General features: G+C 40.8%; 1 protein-coding gene across 2 annotated transcripts in view; it reads right to left on the reverse strand.

The window, feature by feature from the left end:
• Positions 1-25,570, reverse strand: part of adamts17 (ADAM metallopeptidase with thrombospondin type 1 motif, 17) — a 93,015-nt gene that overhangs the window by 62,178 nt on the left and 5,267 nt on the right. For both annotated transcript variants that reach the window (XM_044030534.1, XM_044030532.1), the window contains exons 3-7: positions 20,274-20,433; positions 9,674-9,852; positions 6,674-6,757; positions 5,808-5,965; positions 1,505-1,548 (exon numbers count right to left, since the gene is read on the reverse strand). In XM_044030534.1, the coding sequence (XP_043886469.1) occupies positions 1,505-1,548; positions 5,808-5,965; positions 6,674-6,757; positions 9,674-9,852; positions 20,274-20,433 (625 nt within the window). The remainder of the gene's footprint in view (positions 1-1,504; positions 1,549-5,807; positions 5,966-6,673; positions 6,758-9,673; positions 9,853-20,273; positions 20,434-25,570) is intronic.

Here is a 25,570-nt window from a genome sequence, read left to right on the forward strand (position 1 = left end):
TAGAACACTGCATTACAGGAACAGCATCAGGTTTGAGTCAATAACGGGGCAGCAATGGATCAGCGGTAGACCAAGTCGTCTTTCAACTGGAAGGTTGCCATACAGCGCTATAAAATGACAGACCATTAACCAGAAGACAAAGAGTATGGTCGTTGGTCTTCTCCTGCATCTAAGGGAACACGTCAAAAACTAATGATGGTAAGATGTGTTGGAGCAGGGAAACATTTAAAGACATGGTCACAGAGGACTCAAATGTTCTAAAATAATATTCCATTCACTTTATTTGTGTTTATCTCTTAACACCTGGATTTATTTTAAGTGCAGACGGGCGAGGAACCATACGAGGTACCTTCATAGACCATCTTCTACATGAAAATAAAGAATTTTGTGATATTGTGCCCTGTTTTTCTGCACACTCTAAGATAAACAAACTAAAAGGGACTTACATTGTAACTGCTCTGCTCTGCCGTCAGGGACAGAACACATTATTAATGATGTGAAGGCTAATTTTAATTCGTAGTCCCACGGCCTTTGCAGAGAATTGAATTGCGAGTGCACAGGAAACCGGCTGTGGAGCCGCCCTGGCATAAATATCCAGTATCTCAAACCCAGCCACAGTCAGGGCGACGCAGGACGTGTGAAACCTCCACTCACTCGTCAAAGGTCCAGAGCTTCATGTTGCTACAAGGATTCTTTTTTTTTTTTTCTGCCACTGTGAAACCTCCCTGTTTTCTCTATTATGTAATGTTGGACCTTTTCCACGCGCAGTTGTGATTTATGTCCGTACAAGTCAAAGAACTGGCCACAGGCCACGGAAGCCACAGAGGTTTGCTTTTGTGCTGCTGCTGCTTTTCCCTATTTGACCACACAAGCTTGTTTTGTGGCTATATTTAGTTTACCGGAGGGCACACACACACACACACACACACACACACACACACACAGAAGATGAAAAGTGTCAACCCCTTCAGAGAGCAAACATTGATCCTCCTTTCTGTGTCTAAAGGGAAATTCCCCCCTTTTATGAATATCAAAGAGGTTTAAAGGTGTAATTTATGTGACACGTCTTCCGTCTGACAAACACTTCACAGCTTGTCTTCTCGGGTGGAACTCAAATGCACAACCATTTCTTTCATTGAATTGACTGTGTTTCATTTACAGTGTGTGTACTTGTATGTGTATCTTTGTGAGAACCAAAAAAAAGCATAGAAACGAGGAAAGAGAGGACATTTTGGTCTGTCCTCGCAAATTTAAGGGGCTATTTCGGGGTTAAGATGTGGTTGAGGGTTAGAATTGGGTTCGCGTTAGGGTGAGGCCTTTAACTGTTTTAACTAAATTCAAATATGAGTTTTCACATGGCGCCTATCCTTAAAAAGGATAGCTTCAGGAACATGTGTGTGGACCAAACAACTTTATATGGCTTTTTGGGGGTTAAGACCTGGTTTTAAGGCTAGGAATAGGTTTAAGTTAAGGGTAAGTGTGTGTGTGTGTGTGTGTTACTCACCCACTGTATCGCAGGGTTCGTCTTTATGGACGCAGAAGTCTGTTCTGAAAAAGAAAATAGAAAATAGAGTTTACTGTCCTGGTCGACATCAATCTCAATTTTATACACAACAATTTGAATCATGACTCAAATGAAATGAAATAGTTAATAATAGCACGTTTTATTTCTGCATTACAGCGTCTTTAACGGTCGCTGAGCTCGTATTCAAAGGCGAGGACGGGCCGCGGGTTCGTTCGTGTCTGTGGATCGCGTTACACAGGGCCGTGTCTTCGTAACGTGGAGGTGAAGTGAACTCTACCTGAGGGGCAAAAGCAATTTAAAGTGAAGCAGCTTTGACAAAAGCCGCCGCAGGATTCGGGATCTCGTCCACCCACAGTTCCACGATTCTTCAAACCCGTCGTTACGCAACAACGCGACGTCTCGCTCCACTGCGGAAAAGTTGAACCGGATTCAACTTTTCTTTTTTTCTTTTTTTTCACAGACAAACCTGCATTGTTTTCCTGGAGCCCACCCATGTTGTCACCCGTGTTCTGTTGACAGACTGACGCCATTCACATGAATTCCTGTGCTGCATTTCTGGGTTTTTTTCATTCTGAACGTGGCACAATAGTGTGTTTTTATTTTAAAATGCAGATAAGACCCACCGTCTATGGCTGGGCAATATATCAGCATCTGCATTTATATCATGGTTAGGATCTGTGATGACTTTTCCTGGTTTTTAAACCGTCATATGTTATATTCAATTATATTGAATTAATGTGAAATACACTAGATATAAATAATATCCATGAAATCCACAAAATTATATTAGAAAAAAAAGTCACTCAATAACGGTTCTTAAATTTTAAAGGCTAATTATTTGTGTCACAGCAGAATTTGACCGTATTTATAGTCAATGATTGCAGGTAAATTATGTAAATATTTTCACTCTCAAACTTCGGTTAAGAGTCCAGAGAAACAAACTGTGTGCAGCTTTATAGTCATATCTCATATATCAGGTTAAAGAGACTAAAAATATTGACATGTTACCACATGTCCATACTTCCCTGACATTTTTGAACCCTAAAAACAATTATGTGTCTTAGTTCAGACGAGTAGAAAATCAGTGGTTCCCAAAGACAGGGTCTAGACCCACAGATGGGTCGTGGGTGGATTTTTTTGGGTCCCCAAATACAATTTTGCCACCATTTTAACCTTTTAAATAAGATTTTTGTGTTATATACAAATAACATGTATATAATGAAGGTGTTAATTTACCAAACATCTCTTGGAAATTACTTTACAAGCTATTTCGATCATCTACCGATCAGATTAAGTGATTTTCTAACATTTTTCAGGTCCTTCAATGTGAATATTTTCTACTTTCTTTGCTCCATATAATAAAGAAATCATTTTGGTTGAGAACATCATCATCTCATCACTGCTCAACATTTTATGGACCAAAGAATTAATAGAATACTGAATGGGATAAAGGCCATTTTTGTTTGTATTATGTAACATTGTATTATGTATGTCACTTTATAAATCTCCTCTTAAATCTGCGGAGATCAGGTGTAACCCTTCAGTGCCTGGCAAACCTCTGCCCCGATGACACACCAGGTGTGAAGGGAAAAGCCTGAAGTCGTAAACGTTGAGAGTTTTTTTTTTTTTACGACCCTGGCTGACGCTGAGTGTGCTCACACTACAGTGACAACAGTGGAGGAGGAGAAGTTCCCACTGACTCACCGCAGTCCTCGTCTACATGTGAACAGCTGCAGGTCCCACTCCGGGAACCGGACCTCCACAGGTCAAAGGTGATGAAATATGAAACGTGCGAGGAACTGAGGTTGGAGCTTGGGCTGACCAATTAATGGAAATATTATCGAAATCGTAATACGGCCTAGTGCAATTATCAAGCTGCAGGGGCACGCAGTATTAAGTAAGTGTATTAAGTAAATGTGTCAAAATATCATTTTAGATTCTTGATCTATATGCGTCTTCTTTTACAGACTGAGAGGAACATCTTCGTTTCTCACAGATCTGCACATATATCACACAGAAATCATTTTAAACAGTCTCAACGATATCGCATTTGAACTTACTATCAAAATAATTGCAGTTAGATATTCATTCAAAATCACGGGTATTACTAGTAAGAACTACTAATTAAGAACTTGGAGAGGAGGAATCTCCACAGACCTATCACCTGTCAGGTGTCTTAATCAGGCTTTGGTCTCTAGTCCCCTTATCTCCAGTGAAGGACAATCTTAACGCTTCATCATACCAAGACATGATAGAAGTGTCCTTCACTGTAGATAAGTGGTCTTGTGCTTTTGTGTCCCAGCGCACAAAGCAAGAAGAGACACGGTTTGACTCTGAGTTTGGTGTAGAAGAACTTGACTGGCCCGCACACAGAGCCCTGCCCTGACCTTTAACCCCATTGAGCACCTTTGGAATGAACCGGAACGGCGATTGAGAGCCAGACCTTCTCGTCCATCATCAACATCAGTGCCTGACCACATCAATGGAGGATATATATGTATGACTACCCACGTGTAAATGGACTTAAAAACCATAGGCTTCAAACCTCTACAAATGTCTCAAAAATGCTGTCCACTCACGGTGGATGTTAATACCACGTCTAAACAGATCTAGGGCTCAGATATTTGCACAGGTGCAGGACGCCATTCCCTGACAGCGCCTTGCTCCTCAAACCACCAGATCCTTATATACCTTTTCCTGTGAGTGACATGAAATCATCTCGACACCAATATCAGATACCTTGTTATTTCCTGCTTAGAGCCTATTAATAAGCTGTAAGGGATGGACTGCTGGCATGTCATCCACACTGGCACGAGCACACACATGCAGGACCCTGAGCAACCACGCGCAGCAGGAAACCCGAGAGTGTTGTGCTTTAATTTGCCTCGCTCTCGCTCTGACGGCTGCTGGCAGCGTCGACGGCTGCGGTCCTCACAGAGGAAGACTCATGACAGCGGTGGTGAAGGGGGAGGGCAGAGATGCGAGGGCAGATCGGGTTTGTTGTGAACCACCTAAAGAACAAAAGGCCACTGTGTACATGCCCTCCTGCCTCCGCTCCGCCGTAAAAGGAGACAAGACAGAATCTATCAGCAGACACGAGCACTCGTTTAAACAAAAGGATTCCTTTCAGCCCTGCTCCCTCTTTCTTCTCTGCAGGTAACAGCGGCACAGAGTTGCATTTCCTGTGAGAAATCAGCTGCAACTGGGGTCTCGATTATCCACAAGTAACACCGGTGAATGAAAAGGTGCCCCATCGTGTGTCTTTTTAGTTTTTGACAAGCACAAGCCAATTAACTGTGATTGTGCAAAGAGAATCCCAATGAATAAGGAATGAAATGGGAAAAATAAATTTCAATTCTTCCCACACACATTTAATGAGAAATGCTCTTGTGTCCGGGATTAGAAAAACCCAATCTCCCCAGTGAGATTCCTCATGGGAAGAGAAGATTTCTTGGCCATAAGTTTGTCAGGTTTTTACCAAGTTTTTCAGGAGCATGATGAGCATGACAAGAACTTTGGACTGGGAAAGTAAACGAGAGCAGCTGGAGGAAGGAGAGCTTATTAAACGCCTTGTGGGTTTTAGACTTATTCCAACTCCAAATGAACCTGACAGTAGTGTTGTAGACAAGACCACACTCACCAAGACCAAGACCAAGACCACAGTGTAGGATGAGCAAAAAAAAGGCCAAGATTTTTAAGGACCAGGACAGAGTCAAGACCAACACTGAGACCAAGACAAAGGCTTTAAGGGACCAAGACCAAGTCATGACCAAGACCAGAATCTACTGACAACAAGACAAGACTAGAACCTACCAAGAGCTGGCAAGACCAAGACTTTTGGGCATCAGGACTAAGTCAATACTAGAGAGTACTCAGGGCAAGACTTTTTACAGTGATGATCAAAACCAGAGAGTTTGAAGACCAAGAGAAAAGACCCAGGCTTTTAGGGACCAAGACCAGAGAGTATCAAGACCAAGAAAAGACAAAGGCTTCAAGGGACCAAGACCCAGCGTGACCGAAACCAGAGACCAGAGACGTGCAAGATGTGCAAGATTGAGATGAGCCCTAGTAAAAATATGCCAAAATCAGACAAAGACCTTCAAAAGAAAGGTCTCCAGAAATGTCTTGAGTAACATCACACTACTTTTAAGTAAGACAAGGTGTCATTTAACAGCTAGCAAGTAAGTTAGACACTTTCCATCTCATCTCATCGGACTCTTGCTAAAGTTATGATCCGCTGGACAAAAGAGTTCGTCCATCCAAGAAAGTGTGTGCCACATACCTGGTGACCAGCACGGCTGTGTCCACCGGTGGGATGTCATCTCTTCCACCAGGAACATGGTTGGTGCCAAGGTACCGGGGTCCACCAAACTCCTGATACTGCCAGTGACAGAAGCTTTCCAGAGACCTTTCTCCATGATGACCCACATGGAGCTTGTCCTGAGGACCAGACACAGAGAGCAGATTAACCTCATCCATCCATCAACCGTCGCTTTAAATGCACAGCTAGCTTATAAAGAGACTGCAGAAACAGACATTTCAGAGTTTAGAAACCTTACCACCCTTGGTAACGTCGACTGCAATAGCTGACATTATGGTTTATGGATGAATGTGCAATGTCAGGGTGGAACTTTTGCATAGTTTGGTGGCAAGTGTACAGTATTTTGTGCATTTGTGCAATAATCAACATTATGGTTTGACATCCTGGTGTGGAATGTTCCCTTAATGTTACTTTGGTCACAACCTTCATTCAACCTTTATAGAACATTCTCTTTTTGGTTGCCAGAACGTCCCCCTAACATGTATGGATAAGTGGTAGAGTGGGCAACCTTACAAGTGGAGGGTCGGGGGTTTGAACCCAGGCTCCGTTTAGTCTGGGAGCAAGACACTTAACCCCAAGCCGCTGCTGAATGGGCGTGATAGATGTGTGATGCAAAAGGTGCTAAAGTTATTTTGGACTCGACTGCAAAAGCAAAGAGTAAAAGAGAGAATCTCTTTTCTTTTCTAGGGGCATGAAGGAGATTCCTCACACACACACACACACACACACACACACAGGTGGGTGTGGCCAGCATCTGCTGAGAGTCAGGTTGTTGGGGTCAACACAGAGGTTAAGAGAGGTCACAGGGGGTGAGAGGTGAGGCTTACTGGGCGGCTGTGAAGCAACACCAGCTTGGTGACGCGAATGTTGATCCTGACTCCCAGACTCCGGTGGTGGAACATGTTGTAGACCTGCAAGAAATAAAATAAACACAAATAAATAAAACACTTTTCACATGAGCACAGGTTTACAGACAGTAACAAACAGGAAGAAAATAACATAATAATAATATTGTGACTTAAATATCATGATAATATCATATTATTGTGGCTTAGATATCATGATAATATCGTATTGTGACTTAAATATTGTGAATATTATCACATTGTTACATAAATATCGAGATAATATCGTATTGTGACTTAAATATTGTGAATATTATCACATTGTTACATAAATATCATGATAACATCGTATTGTGACTTAAGTATTGTGAATATTATGGTATTGTTACATAAATATCATGATAATATCGTATTGTGACTTAAATACTGTAAATATTATCACATTGTTACATAAATATCATGATAACATCGTATTGTGACTTTAATATTGTGAATATTATCGTATTATTACATAAATATCATGATATCGTATTGTGACTTAAGTATTGTGAATATTATGGTATTGTTACATATATATCATGATAATATCGTATTGTGACTTAAATATTGTGAATATTATCATATTATTACATAAATATCATGATAACATCGTATTGTGACCTAAGTATTGTGAATATAATCATATTCTTACTTAAATATCATGATAACATCGTATTGTGACTTAAGTATTGTGATATAATCATATTCTTACTTAAATATAATAATATCGTATTATTACATAAATATCATGATAACATCGTATTGTGACTTAAGTATTGTGAATATTATGGTATTGTTACATAAATATCATGATAATATTGTATTGTGACTTAAATATCGTGATAATATCATATTGTGACTTAAATATCATGATAATATCGTATTGTGACTTAAATATCGTGATAATATCATATTGTGACTTAAATATCATGATAATATCGTACTGTTGTGTCTCTGACGATTCCCACCACTACGTTCTAAGCTAATAACAGGAGTAATAGGTTTTGCTTGATTGCAAAGTTCAACAATTACACAAAACTCAGAGTTACACACATACACACAAACACTCAATTCAATGTTGAATGATAGAAAAACAGATGAGCTGCTTCTTCCTGTGTCCGTCTCTCCTCTTCCCCCTGTCCTGGCCTCTAAAGCCTGAGCCAAAGCTAAGAAGGTTCCCCTGAGCTGTTGCGAGTACAAAGCAGGTTTGTACAGTTGGCTGAACCTGACTGTTGTTGTACACGGCTGCATGGGTGACAAAACAGGGATGTGGTTCTGGCTCGTCTCCATCGGCGCTGGAGAACAGCCAGCACCCAGGAGATTTGGAACATGAAGTTTCTGCAGCGGGACACGAGAAACCTGGGAACCTCTTAACGTGTGTGAGCGTCTGTGACACATCAGCTTTGACGTTTACGTCCAGTAACTCGTGTTATTAAGTCATTAGAGGGTTCACGTCACTGTTCTTTTATAGTCCAACGAAGCAGTATTTTTAAAGGTCCAGTCTGCAATACCATGGACGAGGTGTGGTCTCTAGCCCCCTTATCTCCAATAAAGGACAATCTTAACACTTTGGACAATGCTATGCTTCCAACAGTTTAAAGGGAGGTCCTTTTCTGTTCCACCATGACTGCGTCCCAGTGCACAAAGCAAAGACTATAAAGACATGGGATGGACTTTGAGTTTGGTATGGAAGAACTTGACTGGCCCCGCACACAGCCCTGACCTTTAACCCCATCCAGCACCTTTGGGATGAACTGGAACAGAGACTGCGAGCCAGACCTTCTCAGTGTCTGACCTCATCAACGCTCTACAGAATGAACGGGCACAAATTCACCATAGAAACAGAAAGTCTGGAAGCTGTTATAGCTGCTTTAATAGTCCACATTAAAGTGTTTGAATACGTCATTACAGTCCCTGTTGGTGTATTGGTCAGGCGTCCAAATACTTTTGTCCATATAGTGTATCTTGGGCTAGCCATTGTTAGCAGTACCAATGCACAACAGGGTATTTTGTGCACACAAACAACATAGCAACATGTCTACCGTTAAAAATTAGACAGTACTTTGTAGGGGTGTGAATCACAATTACTAGATATATATAAACTATAATATAATTGCTTTGATTGCTATGTTACTCACAATTAAACCAAGTTCTTTGATTTTCAGTCTCTTAAAAGTGAATATCTCTTTGCTTCACACTAACAAAAAAAAACTGACCAACCGATTACTGGATTAATCGAGAAGATAATCAACAGGTTAATTGATTATGAAAACAATCATTAGTTGCAGCCCTGGAATCATTTCATGTGAAACAAATTTGACAAAATTTGTGTCTTGAAAACCTTACTTGAGGTAAGTGAATTCCCCGGGTTCTGACTACAAACGCATCACAGCATACGTTGTAACGTTGAGCGTCAATATAAGACCAAAACATAATATTTTAATTTTTTTAATATAATAATAATAATGTTTGGAACCAGAGTTTACCATTTACGACAGGACATTGAACGCAACACACAGACTATTGAAGTCTGTGGTGGATGTTATCCTTTTTCCTCCCCATAACTCAAAATAAACCAACACGGCTGGATTACGATGGAAGGTTTGCATCATGGATGTGTAGCCAACGAGTCCATAAATGTTTCCAGCACCTCACTGAATTCATGTCACGTAGAATTAAGACTGAAAAGTTGGTACGAGCGACGTGTCGCTCCAAAAACTGACCCGTCAGTGTGTATTTACACAGTTTGTTTCCTGACATCTTATGAGGCAGAATGTTGTATATTAGACCTTTAAAGGTTACAGACTCAGAAACAGCCTGTGTTTACACCGAGACGACATTTGGAGCAAACACAGCAACTTTGTAAAAAAAATATCCCGTTTTCAAATCAAAACATGCCGCCCGTCAGTCTGGACTGTTCGCGTTCACGTCTGGGATTCTCACCATGTTCATGACGGTCAGCAGGAACCTCTGCGCAGCCTCGGCGCCGTGATACTGCACCATGTCCGAGTCCGCCACCACCACCGTCTCCACCGTGTAGACGTCATGGAGACGGATGGCGTTTCTCTTCCCGCGAACGTCCTCAACTGCTTTTGACCTCTTCTCCTTCTTCTTCCCAGACACTGGAAAAAAAAAAAAGGAAAACCAACGTTAGAAACACGAAAAAACAACAGGGAGAAGTAACACAGTGCTGTGGATTTAAGGACTTTCTTGAAAGTGATGAAGAATCAGCCAGATTGAGACGCTTTCTAACAACACAAACGTAGAACTACTCTTCTGTGATTGGCTCTCACGACGGATTTTAAAGTAAAAGTGACAGATTTAAGCCTCCGAACAAAAGACTCATGTAATGTGATATTATCTTGCTGGTTGATGGTCTTTTATGGCTGGAAACTAAAGTTTGTAAACTGCTCAATCTCCCACATCAAAGCCCACAGAGAAAATTAACACTTTTAGCTTGTGGGGACTCCCGCTGCCTCATTTGGCAAGTTTTTGTCACAGAGGTGATTCAAATGAGGTATTTCCAACACAGAATTCACAAAATAACACATTTGAACTTCAACTCCAGCCCTGATGCTGTGAGCCGTGATGTAAAATCACTGATTTCCTCTATGGACTTTGGTTAGAGAAGGTAAGTGGTTTAGAAAGCTACACACACAGCAGCTTTTAAGTGGGAAAAAGGCTGTGAAACCCAGTAGTTAATACTATATACTTCAAGATATGGTACATCAAAGCAGCCATACTTTTTGTTTGGTGAAACTTTTGTTAAGTGGCTGAAATCTGCTTTTACGAGTGACTCAGGTTAGTTCCTGGGGATAGAAGTCAGCGCTGGCAATGTCTTAATACAGCTCACAACCACGCTTCAAAAAAAAAAAAAGAACTATTCCTTTAATGCCAGGACTGAACAAGGCCCTTATTATAAAAACACTGTAACAACAGCAGTCTTCCAGCTAAGGCGAGTGACAGCGAGTGGCCTCACATCAAATTAAAACCAAACCCACCTATGAAGACAAAAAAGAGACTCCCAGCAGAAAGTGGAGAGGAGGAAACTTTGTAATAAAAAAGAAAAGAGGACGCGATGGACTCACACAGAGTCAAATAACACAGGGCTTTGAAGTGTGAGAGCCTCTTCACAACTGCAGGGGAACAGGAACCTTTGTGGGAGAACATGATCTCATACAGTGACTGGACGTCTCCTGCTGCTGCTGCTGCTGCTGCTGCTGCTGCTGCTGCTGCTGCTGCTGCTGCTCAAGCCTGAAGTAATTAATGTTGTTTGGAGACTCACAGACGATGGTCACAAAGTGAACTTCCATTAGTGTCAGCAAAACTCAAACAAAAAACCCTATAGTTCCATTACCCTCCTCTTCTTCAACTTCTTCTTCTTCTTCTTTTGGTTTCTCCCTTTAGGGGTCGCACACAACGGATCCAGTCCAATCCAAATTTATTTCTATAGCACATTTAAAAACAACTGAATCGACCAAAGCGCATAAATACATCAAACAGATGGGATATGAAAAACAAAACAATAAAACACATAAAAACGTAAAACCAGTTAACCTGAACACCAGGTGAACTAATAGAAGTTTTTTTGCGTCAGTTTTTAGCCCCGCCCACAATTTTTGACACTTTTTCACCCAAACAACTTTGACTTTGACGCGTAAAGTTACACCAGAATTGATGCGGTCGCAGAAAACCGTGAGTTTTGGGGAATGTTGGGAGCCTCAAAAATGCGATTCATTTGGAGGAAGAAGGTGAAGAAGAAGAAGGAGAAGAATTCACATATATATTCACAGTATATATATGTATATATACTGTATATATATATATATACATACTGTATATATACACACACACATATCAGCAGCTGTTGACCTGAGCTGTGATTATAGATTCTTTCCTTTGCGTTCATGTCTGTCTGGACTCTGTTAGTTCTCTCTGATCCATCTGTTCCATTCCTCTGGTTCTCCTCTGTTCTCTTCTCCACCTCCTTGTCCAGAGGAATGCATAACATGAAAACCTCCCTCTCTCCCTCTCTCCCTCTCTCCCTCTCTCTCATGCATTCTTTGTGCTGCAGCAGTTTAGTCTGCTTGGATCGAGGTAAGTGTGTCATATTGCATAAGAGCCTGGAGGAATATGAGGAGTGACTGAGCCGTGTAAACTTCACAGGCTTTGAGTTACTGCAAGAAAACACTGTATCAGCGATTGTATCAGCGATTATATTCAACAGAGTAAATAATCGTTAGAAATGGTAGAAGTATTTAAGTCACAATACGATACTATCACGATATTTAAGTCACAATACGATACTATCACGATATTTAAGTCACAATACGATACTATCACGATATTTAAGTCACAATACGATACTATCACGATATTTAAGTCACAATGGGATATTATCGCGATATTTATGTCTGTCACATACTATCACGATATTTTAAGTCACAATTGGATATTATCGCGAGATTTTATGTCGATAATCACAATATTTAAGTCACAATACGATAATCCGACATTTAAGTCACAATACGATAATCACGACATTTAAGTCACAATCGATAATATATTTAAGTCACAATCGATAATCCGCGATATTTAAGTCACAATGGGATATTATCGCGATATTTGTAACAATACAATACTATCCGCGATATTTAAGTCACAATGGGATATTATCGCGATATTTATGTCTGTCTGATACTATCATGATATTTAGTCACAATACGATAATCACAATGTGGATATTATCGCAATATTTATGTCACAATACTATAATCACTTATATTTATGTCCACACGATAATCACGAATTTTAAGTCACAATACGATACTATCACAACATTTAAGTCACAATGGGATATTATCGCGATATTTATGTAACAATACGACACTATCACAACATTTAAGTCACAATACGATAATCACGATATTTAAGTCACAAACCGATATTATTGTGATATTTATGTCACAATACAATACTATCACGATATTTAAGTCGCATTGCGATAATCATGACATTTAAGTCACAAACTGATATTGTCAAGATATTTATGTCACAATACAATACTATCACGATATTTAAGTCACAATACGATAATCACGATATTTAATTCACAATACGATAGTCACGATATTTAAGTCACAATACGATATTGTCAAGATATTTATGTCACAATACAATACTATCACGATATTTAAGTCGCAATACGATAATCATGACATTTAAGTCACAAACTGATATTGTCAAGATATTTATGTTACAATATCTATGAAAAATGTCCATCAATTACCTTCTTTTCCACAGACAAAAAGCAAGTCATTAAGTAATTGAAAAATTATAATAAAGCAGTAGATGTAGTTGACTAAAATGTGATGGTATTTAGTCGACTGAAACTAAACTAAAAACATCTCAGATGACTTAAATATGACTAAGACTAACTGGTATTTAGAACTAAAGACTAAACTCACTGTGGTTTCATTTAGTACAAAAAAATATCAATGAACGTCATCAGGCGACGACGTCCTGTTCAGTGAAGATTATGAATATATGAGAAAATGTGTCATAATTAACCAACAGACGGAGGCGGTGCAGCCCGACACACACACACGGCTCTGCAGGTTTTTCTTCTTTCCTTCTAAAAAGGAGGTTTCTCTTACCGCGTATGACCCAGTTATGAACATATGGAAGACATTTATTTATACAGGTTGTCAGAGGTGCTGGTGGTCTTCAGCTCGGGTGGTGTTATGTAACTCTGGGGGCGCAGCTCAGTCGTCAGGGTCAGGACTGCTCACCACGTCTGAGACGTTATATTCGGTGGTGATTTGTCTTATTTGCACAAACCACGGTCAGACCAGACCAGACCAGACCACTTGTCTTCATTTGTAGAGGGACTGTCATTATTCTTCACCTCATGTCCACGGTTGTCGGGGTTACGTCCACATTGGGGCTGTCAGTCCAAATTCAAACATTAAAAACCTGTCGAGAAGTGAATCAAACTGTCTGAAGCGGAAACAGAATCCCCCCTTTGTTTTCTTAAATAAAATTTGATTTGAAAGACACATGAGCAAAACAATCTCAACCTTCACTTTTATTTTATTTTATCTCCAAACCGTTCAACCTCAGCTGTCCCTGGAATCATTTCTAATCCTGTCCTGATCCTGGCCACCATCTTCACCTCTCCTCCTGTCTTTAAGACAGTGTCTCCAAGTCGAAGTAGATTTTGGAATTAAAAGTTGATTTGGGAACTATAAATTGATTTGGGAACTATAAATAGATTTTGGAATTATAAGTAGATTTGGGAACTATAAGTAGATTTTGGAATTAGAAATAGATTTGGGAACTATAAGTAGATTTTGGAATTATAAATAGATTTGGGAACTATAAGTAGATTTTGGAATTATAAATAGATTTGGGAACTATAAGTAGATTTTGGAATTATAAATAGATTTGGGAACTATAAGATAGATTTTAATTATAGATTTGGAATTAACTATAAGTAGATTTTGGAATTATAAGTAGATTTGGGAACTATAAGTAGATTTTGGAATTAGAAATAGATTTGGGAACTATAAGTAGATTTTGGAATTATAAATAGATTTGGGAACTATAAGTAGATTTTGGAATTATAAATAGATTTGGGAACTATAAGAAGATTTTGTAACAATAAGTAGATTTGGGAATTCTAAGTAGTTTTGGGAACTGTAAGTAGGATTTTTAAGTCTTTTTAACTGATCTACAGTTGGACATTGTTGGCCTTGATTCTTGTGTTGGACGTCACGCTTATGACTCTTGCGGCGACGACACTCTCTGACGTCACATTTTAGTATCTGCTCAGCTCGCTTGGAACCTCGGTCAACTGTTGTTGTTGTTTAAATTTGCTTTATATATATAATTGTATAATGATATGGATTGGAGGCTGTGTGTTGGTGTGTGTGTGTGTGTGTTGGATGAGGTGTCACGTTCCCGTCAGTGCTCGGCAGAGTCTGAGCAGATACTTCACTTTGGCCGTAGCGTCATTAACACAGCAATTAAGTCAATTGCGGCCCTTCACTGCGACGACAAAAGCCAGATGTAAGAGAGTGTTTTTGTCCAACAAACATCTGTGAAAGAGGTTTTTTGGAGGCATTTTTCACATTGTGGTTTCTTTTGGAGGAGAAACCTCTGGAAGGTGGTTTTCCTCCTGACTGTTGCTCTAAACTCTGCCATCTTCCTCTGGCTGAGACGTTCATATTTAAGGCTTCATCTATGCAAGGTTGGGGTTTTTTTTTTTAACTTTGACCTACTTTTATTTCATCATACGCTTCCTGATGTGACAATGTCAGAATTCCTTTACACGAAAAATGTTTTTGACTTTTTGGACAAATCACGCTAATGCACCATGTATTGTCGTAACGGTTTCCAGATTTGCTAGTTAACCTACACAACTCGTCAATATTGTAACCATGTGTGCTTTAAAATCCTCACACGTCTGACAAGAACATTCGCTTTTATTGTGTAAATCTACAGTACATCCAGACTTCTGATGACATAAGATGATATAAGATAATATAACATTGTTTTTGTGATTGCGTTGATAACTGATATCGATACATACAGTATATATATTTTTCCCTGCACCCAAATGCAGAGAGAATTTATGGTTCTTTCTTTTCCATTATTCAGTTCAAGCCAGGGTTTGAATTATAATCTGATCTTTGTTGGAGCTCTAATAACCGACGTCAAACTAAGACTGAGCTAAATACATAGCATTCACTGACACTCGCTCCTAGCATTAGGAAGTAGAAGTAGATTAGGTAACTCTAAGTGTTGCCACGTTATTCCTCCCACAAGATCCTTTCTGTGCTGTTATTGTGTGCATTCACGTCTATCGCCACCACCAGGCCGAACGACGTTCCTCGCTGACTTTATTTCGAGCTTTGTCTTTTTGGTCTCTGTGGATAAAACGTGTGAAGTGTAGTGGAGCCGCAGGTGTGAACAAACAGCGATGACGCGTTTTACGCAACACTGATTGGTTTTTTTTGTGTCACTGTGTGAGATAACCTTCTAGCTTTAGCTTCTAGCTTCACTGAGCTACCATCGCCCCCATGAGTGCGATCATTCACTCTTGAGCCGTAATGGCTGCATGTATAATACACAAACACATAGTTGCAATCAGGAAATTGAAATGCTATTCAAAGACATGTCACCTCTAAACGTCAGCCATCCATTATCTATACCACTTATCCTTTGAGAGTTGGGGGATTTCGCAGCACATCTACTAACATTTTGGTTATTTTTGGCTCGTCTGGATATTAATATTTATTGCTCCTCTGTGAATGCCTCCAAGAAGAGTCTGTAAAAGTCAAACATATCTACTGAGGAGCAATCAAACCTGCAGCAGACGTTTAATTCAAGTTCCTGGCTGAGTGAAGTGCTCCTCTGGCCTCACTCTTCCATTCTGCCTCCAGAACAGTGCTGTGCTCAGAGAAATGTTTGGATAACTATAACTCAAGTCTGCAACTAATTTAACTTTTCCATGACTTCCCCAGCCGATCATTAGTCGCTGTGACTGGATCCTGTGTTCAGGTGAGCTCCACACGACGGAACGCTGCCATCATTCAGGATTCAGCGAATTCCTCCGCCGACCAGAATCGATAATCTTGGCGGGGAGACGCGGAGGGTTTGGAAAGTATGCACATTATTAATGTCAAAGAGCAGAGGGTGGGGTCTGCTGTCTGTGTTTGATAGCGTTAACAGTGAGAGGCGGCGCAGGTTCCAACAAGAACTTTGCAGAAAAGAGATGCACATTAAATAAGGAAACATCTGCATTCCACACAGCGTCTCGCTGAGGCTGAATGAACATCAAAGCGTGGCAGATCGCAGTAAATGCTGCTCTGAAAGCCGTGATTTATTAGCATTGCTTCCCTGGGATGTTCGGCTGGCCCACTTCGGCTCGGAGGGTGGAGACGCAGACAGTAGTTCATTCACACAGCTCACTGCGAGCATATCGCTGCAGAGGGACTTGGAAGATGTTTCAGGGTTTTTGAGGTGAGTGTAAGGAACATTCCCAAGATTCTGAAGAATCAGACAAATCCCATCCTCTGTAATTTGACCCATATGTCATAAATAAAGATTTAAGCATGGAATTCCTTCTTTTTTTTTCTTCTTCTTCTTCTTCTTTCTTTTTTTTTTTCTATCTGCAAAGCACTCTTTGTCCAAGTGTAAGAAGGAGGGTAACAAGCAAGAAAATCAAATCATTCATCCTCTAATGCTTATTTTGCGAGGGTTTCGGGGGGAAACCGGAGCCAAAGCCCCAGCTGACCCGGCGAGAGACGAGGACCAACCCACACCAGTCAGTCACAGGACGGACACACGGGCACAAACAAGCAACTATTCTCACACACACACACACACACACACACACACATTAAAGTCTCATTCACTAAAGAGAGACAAGCAAAACGGGGCGTTTGAGAAGCTGGAGCTTTTTTAATGAATGAAGGTGTGTTGAAAAGATGGAATTTAACTCGCTCCAGGGTCGACTGAAAGAAGACAATCAGCTGCGACGCAAGTCTGATTACTAACCAATGACTTTACTCTTGTGGAAGCAGAGGACAAAAGATCAAAAATAAATCTTATAACAATAACAGTACGTGAAGCAGGGTAGTCACGCTCTCCACTGTAGATCGAATATCGATTGAAACGACTTCGCGATCTCGACCTCCGAAATCAAAAGGTGGAATCGAGGAAAACAAAGTGTCGCAGTTGTAGCCGCTGTAGCACCGCTGCTACGTTAGCTCCTCCCGCTAACCTGAAGCTGCCGCCAACCAACGGTAACCGTTGAGTCATCGTGACATAAAACCAACGATCCTGGACTAAACGAGACAAGTCTAGTCTACAAAAGATTGAGAATCAAATCAAAGTACTTTTTAAAGTTCCTCAGGAAACTGCGGGTCCTTCACGTGCAGCTGATGTCAGACTGAAGCCACAGAAAAGCTGCTGGACCACACACCGTTCCTGCTGAGCGGATTTATCCTGCCACAGCGTCAGTGACGCTCAGCTCCATCACCACCAGGTCCCTAAAGACCCTGGTCCTACTGAGACACACGCCACCGGATCCACTACAGCTCACCTATAAACCCAGCTGGACCTCAAACACAACACGGCCTCCACTAAGCCTCGGACGATATCCAGTCCAATCCAACTTTATTTATAAAGCACATTCAAAACAGTAACAGAGTTGTGCTGTACAGTCTAAAAACATGGAAATAGACATAAAAACATACACAAACATTGTATCCAGTATTTTCAATATTGTTTCACACTGGGATAAAAATGAATTCTTCAGAAATGTCATTCCTTATCCTCAGGAAGCTGAACTTCACCTACACAATCGTTTTTTTCTATGTTGTTTTTAAAAGGTCCTCACTTCCTAAAAATGTCCTCATTTTCTGAAAGCTGTCCTCACTTTCAGAAAGTTGTCCTCACCTCGTGAAAGTTGTCCTCACTTTTTGAATTCTTCAAAAATGTCATTCCTTATCCTCAGGAAGCAGAGCTTTACCTATACGACCCTTTTTTTCTAGGTCGTTTTTAAAAGGTTTTCCGTAAATGTGGCGTTCACTGTCTTCAATTAAATGTCTTCATCCACACAACCAAAAAAACGAAAAACGAACCTGGACAAAGTGTCAGTCCATCACAGGGACACATAAAGAGACTAACAATCATTCTCACACGATTAATCCCCCAAAATCTGCATGTCTTCAGACAGTGGGAGGGAACCTGAGAACCCGATGAAAACCAACGCGCACACGGGGAGAGAGCGTTCGACTAAGGTCGCGAACCTGCGGCGCTACTTCCTGCAAAGGCAAGAAATAGGTTTGACTGTGACTACGAAAACACGTGAACAGTGTCTGAAGGTACAAACTAAAACCATGGAACAAAAGCGTGTTTTTCTCGGTTTGTCGCTGATGAAAGCTACGGTTTAATGAAGGACACAAAGTAACAACCTGATGTCACACAAAAAAGATGACCTGACCCCATCCACACAATCCTCGGAGCATTAAAGGTTTTACTGTGCAGACAGTCTGCAGCCGCAGTTTCCTTGGAGCTCACACACACACACACACACAGAGAGAGAGAGAGAGAGAGAGACAGGTCCACACCTACAGACACTCAGCGCCGGTGCCAGTCACATGAAACACATGAAATGCCAAACACACACTGAGGAGAGAAGGGTGTTTCCTCTTCCACCCTCGTCCCTGTGTGGAGCAGGACGACACTGAGCATCCTCTCTGGCTGCATCACTGTCTGTTTTGGAAACCGCAAAATCCCTGCAACGGATAATGAAGACACATGAGAGGATAATCACCGGCTCTCCGTCATCCATCATGGGCCGCTCGGAAAAAAGAAAAAAAAAACGTTGGACCTGGCCATGAAACTTCCAGACTATTCCCACCCTGAACTCAGCTGTTAGAGCGAGAGAGAGCGAGGTGTGCAGCTGTAGAGCGACGTGCAGGAGCCGCTATGATTGTGGTTCCAGCTCGACTCCACTCAGTTTGGTATCAGCCGCGTCGTTTTCCGTGACTTCATGGCTCCTCCCCGGCGTGGGCGGGGTCCTCTCAGCAACAGCTGCGTGAAACTGCCGCGACGTGGTTTTATACACGCGACACAAACACTCAGACGAGCGACTTGCAAAGCAGTTACAACTGAATCATTAGAATCGTTGGAATCAGCGGATTAAAAAATATTTCTTCGCAGAATCGTTCAGCACTTCCTGCATGAGCAGAGACACAGTCACTATGAACGTGGTGCTGTCTCTAAATACACCAGACTCCTCTGTTCAATAGTGAGATTTTAGACACTTGCTTTGCTAAATGTTGGATATTAACATCATGTTTTCAGGGATTTTTAAGTCTTTACTTTAGATTTAGATTAAAATACTTAACTTTAATCTACAGTTGGACATTGTTGGCTTTGATTCTTGTGTCGGACGTCACGCTCATAACTCTTCAGTAACGACGCTCTCTGACCAATCAGTGGGATTTTGGAATTAAAAGTAGATTTTGGAATTATTCAAGTAGATTTTGGAATTATTTAAGTAGATTTTGGAATTTTAAGTAGATTTTGGAATTGTTTAAGTAGATTTGGAATTATTTAAGTAGATTTTGGAATTATTCAAGTAGATTTTGGAATTATTCAAGTAGATTTTGGAATTATTCAAGTAGATTTTGGAATTATTTAAGCAGATTTTGGAATTACAAGTAGATTTGGGAATCATTTAAGTAGATTTTGGTATCATAATTAGATTTTTGACTTTGTTGACTTTGTAGATTTTGACGTCAGACGTGACATTTTAGTATTGGCTCAGCTGGAGCAGGTAATTAAAAAAAACACCAGGTACCAAACAAAACAAATCTAAATTGAAAAAATGATCCTCCGATTATTAGTCGACTACCACAACAACCCTGACTTGCAGCCCCACTGAGGCGTGAAGTCACAAACTTCTCTTGAATGAAGTAACGGTCAACTCGCACGTAATCGTGAATCAAATCACATGATCACTCACCTCGTCTGGTGCCGCAGAAGTCGTGTTCGTGCTCGCCGTCAGACGAACGTCGGTGACGAGACAGTCGATGTTTACGTCCCGAGAAAGACTGGATCGACGGATCGCTTTCCTCCAGCGGCTGAATGAACAGGGTCTCCTCCCCGATCTGGACCAGACCAGTCTGTGCAGGGACACGGAGACATGGACAAGATGAGACTGTGAGGATCGTCACAGGAACATGGGTTACATTATATATATATATATATATATATATATATATATATATATATATATATATATATATATATATATATATATATATATATATAAATACATATATGTGTGTGTGTGTATGTATAATGGAGGGTGTGTAACCCTTGATATATGGCAAAGGGCTGCAGTCGTCAGTTGATGGCACCCTCTAAGTAAAGTAAAAAAATTGGCGTAGATGATAATAACACAATCAAAAACAGGACGATAATAATAAAAATAATAAAATCAAGTTAATTATTTGTCACATGACCCAGTGAAAGTCCATTTAAATGAAGAATATCCCCATTAAAGCGCTGAAACAGATTCACATTCTGTACTTTTTTAAACTCAGTCCATATTAATCATTTTTAAGTTCCTTTGTGTTGTGCTCACACTGTGTGCGAATACTGATGTCACTTGATGGAAACGTCCAAAAGCGGAACAGATAGGACGGTGTCCAACAAACGTGTAGGATTATTGTCGACGGCCTCTTTGTGGAGCCGCGGCTCTCGACTGGATCAGTGTAAAAGTTTCTTCTGGATTTACTGTCAAAGCCTCAGGTCTGAGAAAAACCCATGTCACTGAGCAAACCCTGCAGATCAGTAAAAGCTGTCAGATTATACAGCTGTTTGACGCAGATTTAGTCAAAAAACCAAAAAAACACTGCACGACGTCACAGTGAGGCTCCTGGACGTGTCTGCGCGGACTGAAAACTGTATCTGGCAGCCTGTGGTGATGCCAGAGTGCATGAATTCACTGTTGTTAGCTTCAAGAAAAAGAAGGGGGGGGGAGAAAAGTTCCAGCACACAAATCCCTTAAAAACCTCAGGCTGTCATTTTAACATTTCTGTTGATTTGTGCGGATTAAACGTGTAAACAGACGTTTTTTTTCCCCCAGTGGACGTTGGACTTGTCACAGCAAGAAAAGCACAGATGTTCCCAATGTCTTCAACAAAGACGACTCTGAGTGTCCACAGCGGGACAGCAAGTCCTCATGCATTTTATTTCCACGGAATATTCTTTTATTATATGATATTTTGGGAGGTGGCATTTACTCCAAAAAACAGTGGAGTTGTGTAAAAATAATGGCCTTTAAAGGGTTAACATTTAAAAAAAATGTATTATCAATATTTGATATGTACATATGTCAGGCTGAAGTAACTTTATATGACTGACTCATTTAAAGTGGAAAAAAAATGAATATATAACATTTTTACAGTAGTTTTTGTGAAGGTGGCATTTTCTGTCGCTAGGAACAAATTAGTACGCTTTTTAAAGGAACCCTTAAGGGTCAAGTTAATAACCCTTAAAGTCAGACTAAAACACAGATATTTAGACGTTATCTAATGCCCTACTAATTACGTCACCATCTCAACAAGTTCATCTTTAATTATATGCTCATTGTAAAAAAATTAAAGGTACAGTACGTAGGATTGCCAGACCAATCTTGGCTCCTCCCACCTTACGACAAAACAGACACACGCTGCTCATATTAGCATATAATGTATGCATTACTGTGAAACCATAAAAACACTTACATTCATTTAAAACAGTAAACAGTAAATAAAAACAAACAATTTAGTTTTTACTGTCAGACATTTATACAAAGTTCTGATTTTGTATAGATTTAGTATTTTATTCTACTCTTTTATTCTTCTCTACCTTTAAATGCTGCTGTAACATAATAATTGCCCAGTCTGGGATCAATAAAGTAAGTCTATCTATCAATCTAAATCAATTAAAGAAAAATATATAAATTTACTAAAAACAAACTCCTCGCAGAAAGACTCACAAACCCGTGCTAACCGAATTTTTCATTGATATAAGGCAGAAATAAGCTTTAACTGAGACTCAGAATACACAAACAGTCTAAAATCAGCCCCAAATTCAAAACCCGGGACACAAATATGTTTCCAATCACTGTTTCTCATGGAGCTCGATGCTGTGAGAAGACAGCGACATTTCAAAAACATGTTTATCTAATACAGCGTCTCAGTGGCAGAGAGAAGCCTTTAAAGTGTCCAGCTTCAGACGCAGACCATGTTCCTTATGTTCCTCGTCAGTGTTTGGGTGCCTGCTCTGTTCCACACAATAACAATGTCTCCCGAGTCGCGCTCACGTTGATCAGTCATTCCGTTGCTTTGCTTTTCCAGTCCCATTTCCTGTTGTAAGCTGAAGCTTCAAAAGTAGGTCAAAAAGAAAATGTGCTGCAGGGTGGCAGCCAGAGTGCACGCTTTTGGTGAGTCAGCACAATCATTTCTGCTTCTTCTTCTTCGAGATCCGGTCCGTCTGTCACACAGACCTGGAGTTTGTGTCGCCTTGTAAACCGCTCACTCCTGTGCACCAAATCCCATACAGAAAATCTGCAATTTTACTTTATTTTAACATCACAACACACAGGAGCTGCTGATCCACTGCTGCCTCCATCAGTAACTTCAAATGTGTCATTTTGCGACTTCTGTGTTTGAAAACCTTTGTTCAGACACAAACTGACCACAGGGGGCAGCAGCAGACCAGCAGCTCCTGTGTCCCTGTGAGCTAAAAACGTCAATTTTCTTTATGGACTTTGGTGCAGGGAAGTAAGCAGTTTGCAAAGGTTAAGGTTAAGGTAACGTTATTCATCCCCCCGGTTAAAATTCATCCTCTGCGTTTCACCCGTCCTCTTCTCAGAACCGTCCTTGTACTAGTGTTTGCGTAGTGGGCAGCTACTGGACACCAAGTCCAGATTGAATGTCACTGCCTTGCTCAGGGCCATTACCCTAAGACGTTTTAATGGTAGGAGGAAACAGGAGCCGTCCTGGAGAGGACCTGTGATGGACAAGGGTTCAAACCACTGTGTCACAGTGTCATTAAATAATTTTTTAGTTATTGATGTTTTCAATGCACTTAGGCCTCACAAATTTCAGTTTCAGTAAGAGAAAAAAAACGATCCAAGAGTGAGATTTCTTACGATTGACGGAGCAGTGGATGATTCGCTGGAGCTCTCCACATGAAAAAGAGTCGTTTTATTGCGTTTTGGCATTTTATCCACACGGAAACAGCATTTTAGGGCGTTTCATGCCATGTTTAAGGAAAAATGTTTCAAAGCAACAAAGACAAAGATCATCAAGATTTCATGTTCCTCTCTACACGAGACTACCAACAGACCTTGGTACCAAATTCCCAACTCAACCCATCACTTTCTAGATTGGACGCCACCATTTGTGCCAATAAGAACCTCAACCCGAACCATAACAAGAGGTTTATCCCGATACAATCGCCGTAACATCACAGACACACCGTCCTCTTTGTCTCCATTTGCACAAATTGGAAAATGTGTACATCAAACACGACCTGGCACTGGCTGTATGAAGGGATTCATAACAAACGTAATAAAATAAAAAGGCCAAACCTTTCCCGAGCCTCAGACGTCGTTAGCTACGACGCAGCACGCGGCGAAGAGTGTTGATTGCAGGAATGTCGAGGCCCGGCAGAGTCTACAGAATCAAATGTCTGTCACAGCAGCATAAGATCCAAACCAGATACTGACATGTGCAACTGAACCACCCATCCCCATGATGTTCAATCATCTGAACATGTGCTGCAGACGGGGAACTTCCTGGATCTACGGATCAATTTTAAACTCTTGCATGGTTTCATTTTTATTTCCGTTCTCTGTAGATGATGAAAACACTTTCTTCCGCTGCTTTGATGTCAGTCAATCGCCACAGAATGAAAAAAAAAAACACACAACACACACTTCCGTCTCATCTTGTGTTTAAGTCTGGGACGAGGCCAAACTGCTGTGGTTGGAGTTATCTGATGCCACCGCATCAACTTTTACAAACATGGTTTTAAGATGCTATTTATAGACGCGTTCAGCTCACACCTTCAACACGACATCAAAGATCTGACAGAGCCTCCAGTGTCTGTCCTCACAGTGGGGTTAGAAGGTTCCGGCGTTCCCTTAAATGCTGGAAAAAAAGTCTCCTGAGATGATTGACGATGAAGACACTGAGTGAAGCTACAGGAATGTGTAGCACTCCAGTCCAAGTTTTCTTATTTCAGGGTTTGTAACCCTTTGTTTAAATTGACCTATTCCGAGGTCAGACTGCTCAATCTTTCTGCATGCGTTAGATTACGTGACAACAGAGGCACAAACCCTTGCCATAACAGACTATGTCGCGTTAATCATCACAAAACAACGCGATGGTGTGGGAATGAAGAGAGGCTGAACCATGGAGCTGAGAGAACTTCACCTCAGACACATAATTCCATCTTACAGCACTAACTTCATCACATGCAGAGCTCTCCTGGCTCTCATTAGTCAACATCACTGACATGATGGAACACATCGTAGAAGGAAGCTTCCTGGCTATCGCTCACAAGGTGGGTAGAGAGGAAGGTTGGTAAGTAGGAAAGTAAGACATGTAGTAGACATGTAGGTAGGTAGGTAGGTAGGTGGGAGGGTTAGGTAGACAGGTGGCTAGCTAGGTGGGTGGCTAGCTACGTAGGTAGGTGGGTAGGTAACAAGGTAGGTAGCTGTGTGGGTGGCTAGCTATGTAGGTAGGTAGGTACCTACCTACATAGCTAATATGTAGGTGGGGGGATTTGTAGGTAAGTAGGAAAGTAAGACATGTAGTAGACATGTAGGTAGGTAGGTAGGTAGGTAGGTAGGTGGGTGGGTGCACAAGAAGGCAGCAGTGGACCAACAACTCCAGTCTTTCCCAACACATCTAGGTTTGCTGTCTTTTCTGTAGACGTTGCTGAGGGAAAGTGAGCTGTTTACAGAGCAAAACAAACTTCCCTGTTTCCTGTGGGAAAAGAGCTGTCTACTATTGAGATAAAGCACCAAATATAATCCTAAAATGACAGACATAAGCTGATATAAAATTTCCTGAGGTGAGTCTTTTATTAAGAGGCTAAAACCTGCACGTGTCAGCGTCTCATACAAACACACTGAACAAAAACCCTCAGTTGTTACAATTAAGGAGTGACTAAGCCTGACCTACTTAGCTCCGGCGACAGGGCATCACATATAAAGACATTTTCTTTTCAACATAAAAATAACAATAATAATAATAAATA

Source organism: Solea senegalensis, linkage group LG7 (genome assembly GCF_019176455.1).
Source record: "Solea senegalensis isolate Sse05_10M linkage group LG7, IFAPA_SoseM_1, whole genome shotgun sequence".
Classification (NCBI taxonomy): Eukaryota; Metazoa; Chordata; class Actinopteri; order Pleuronectiformes; family Soleidae; genus Solea; species Solea senegalensis.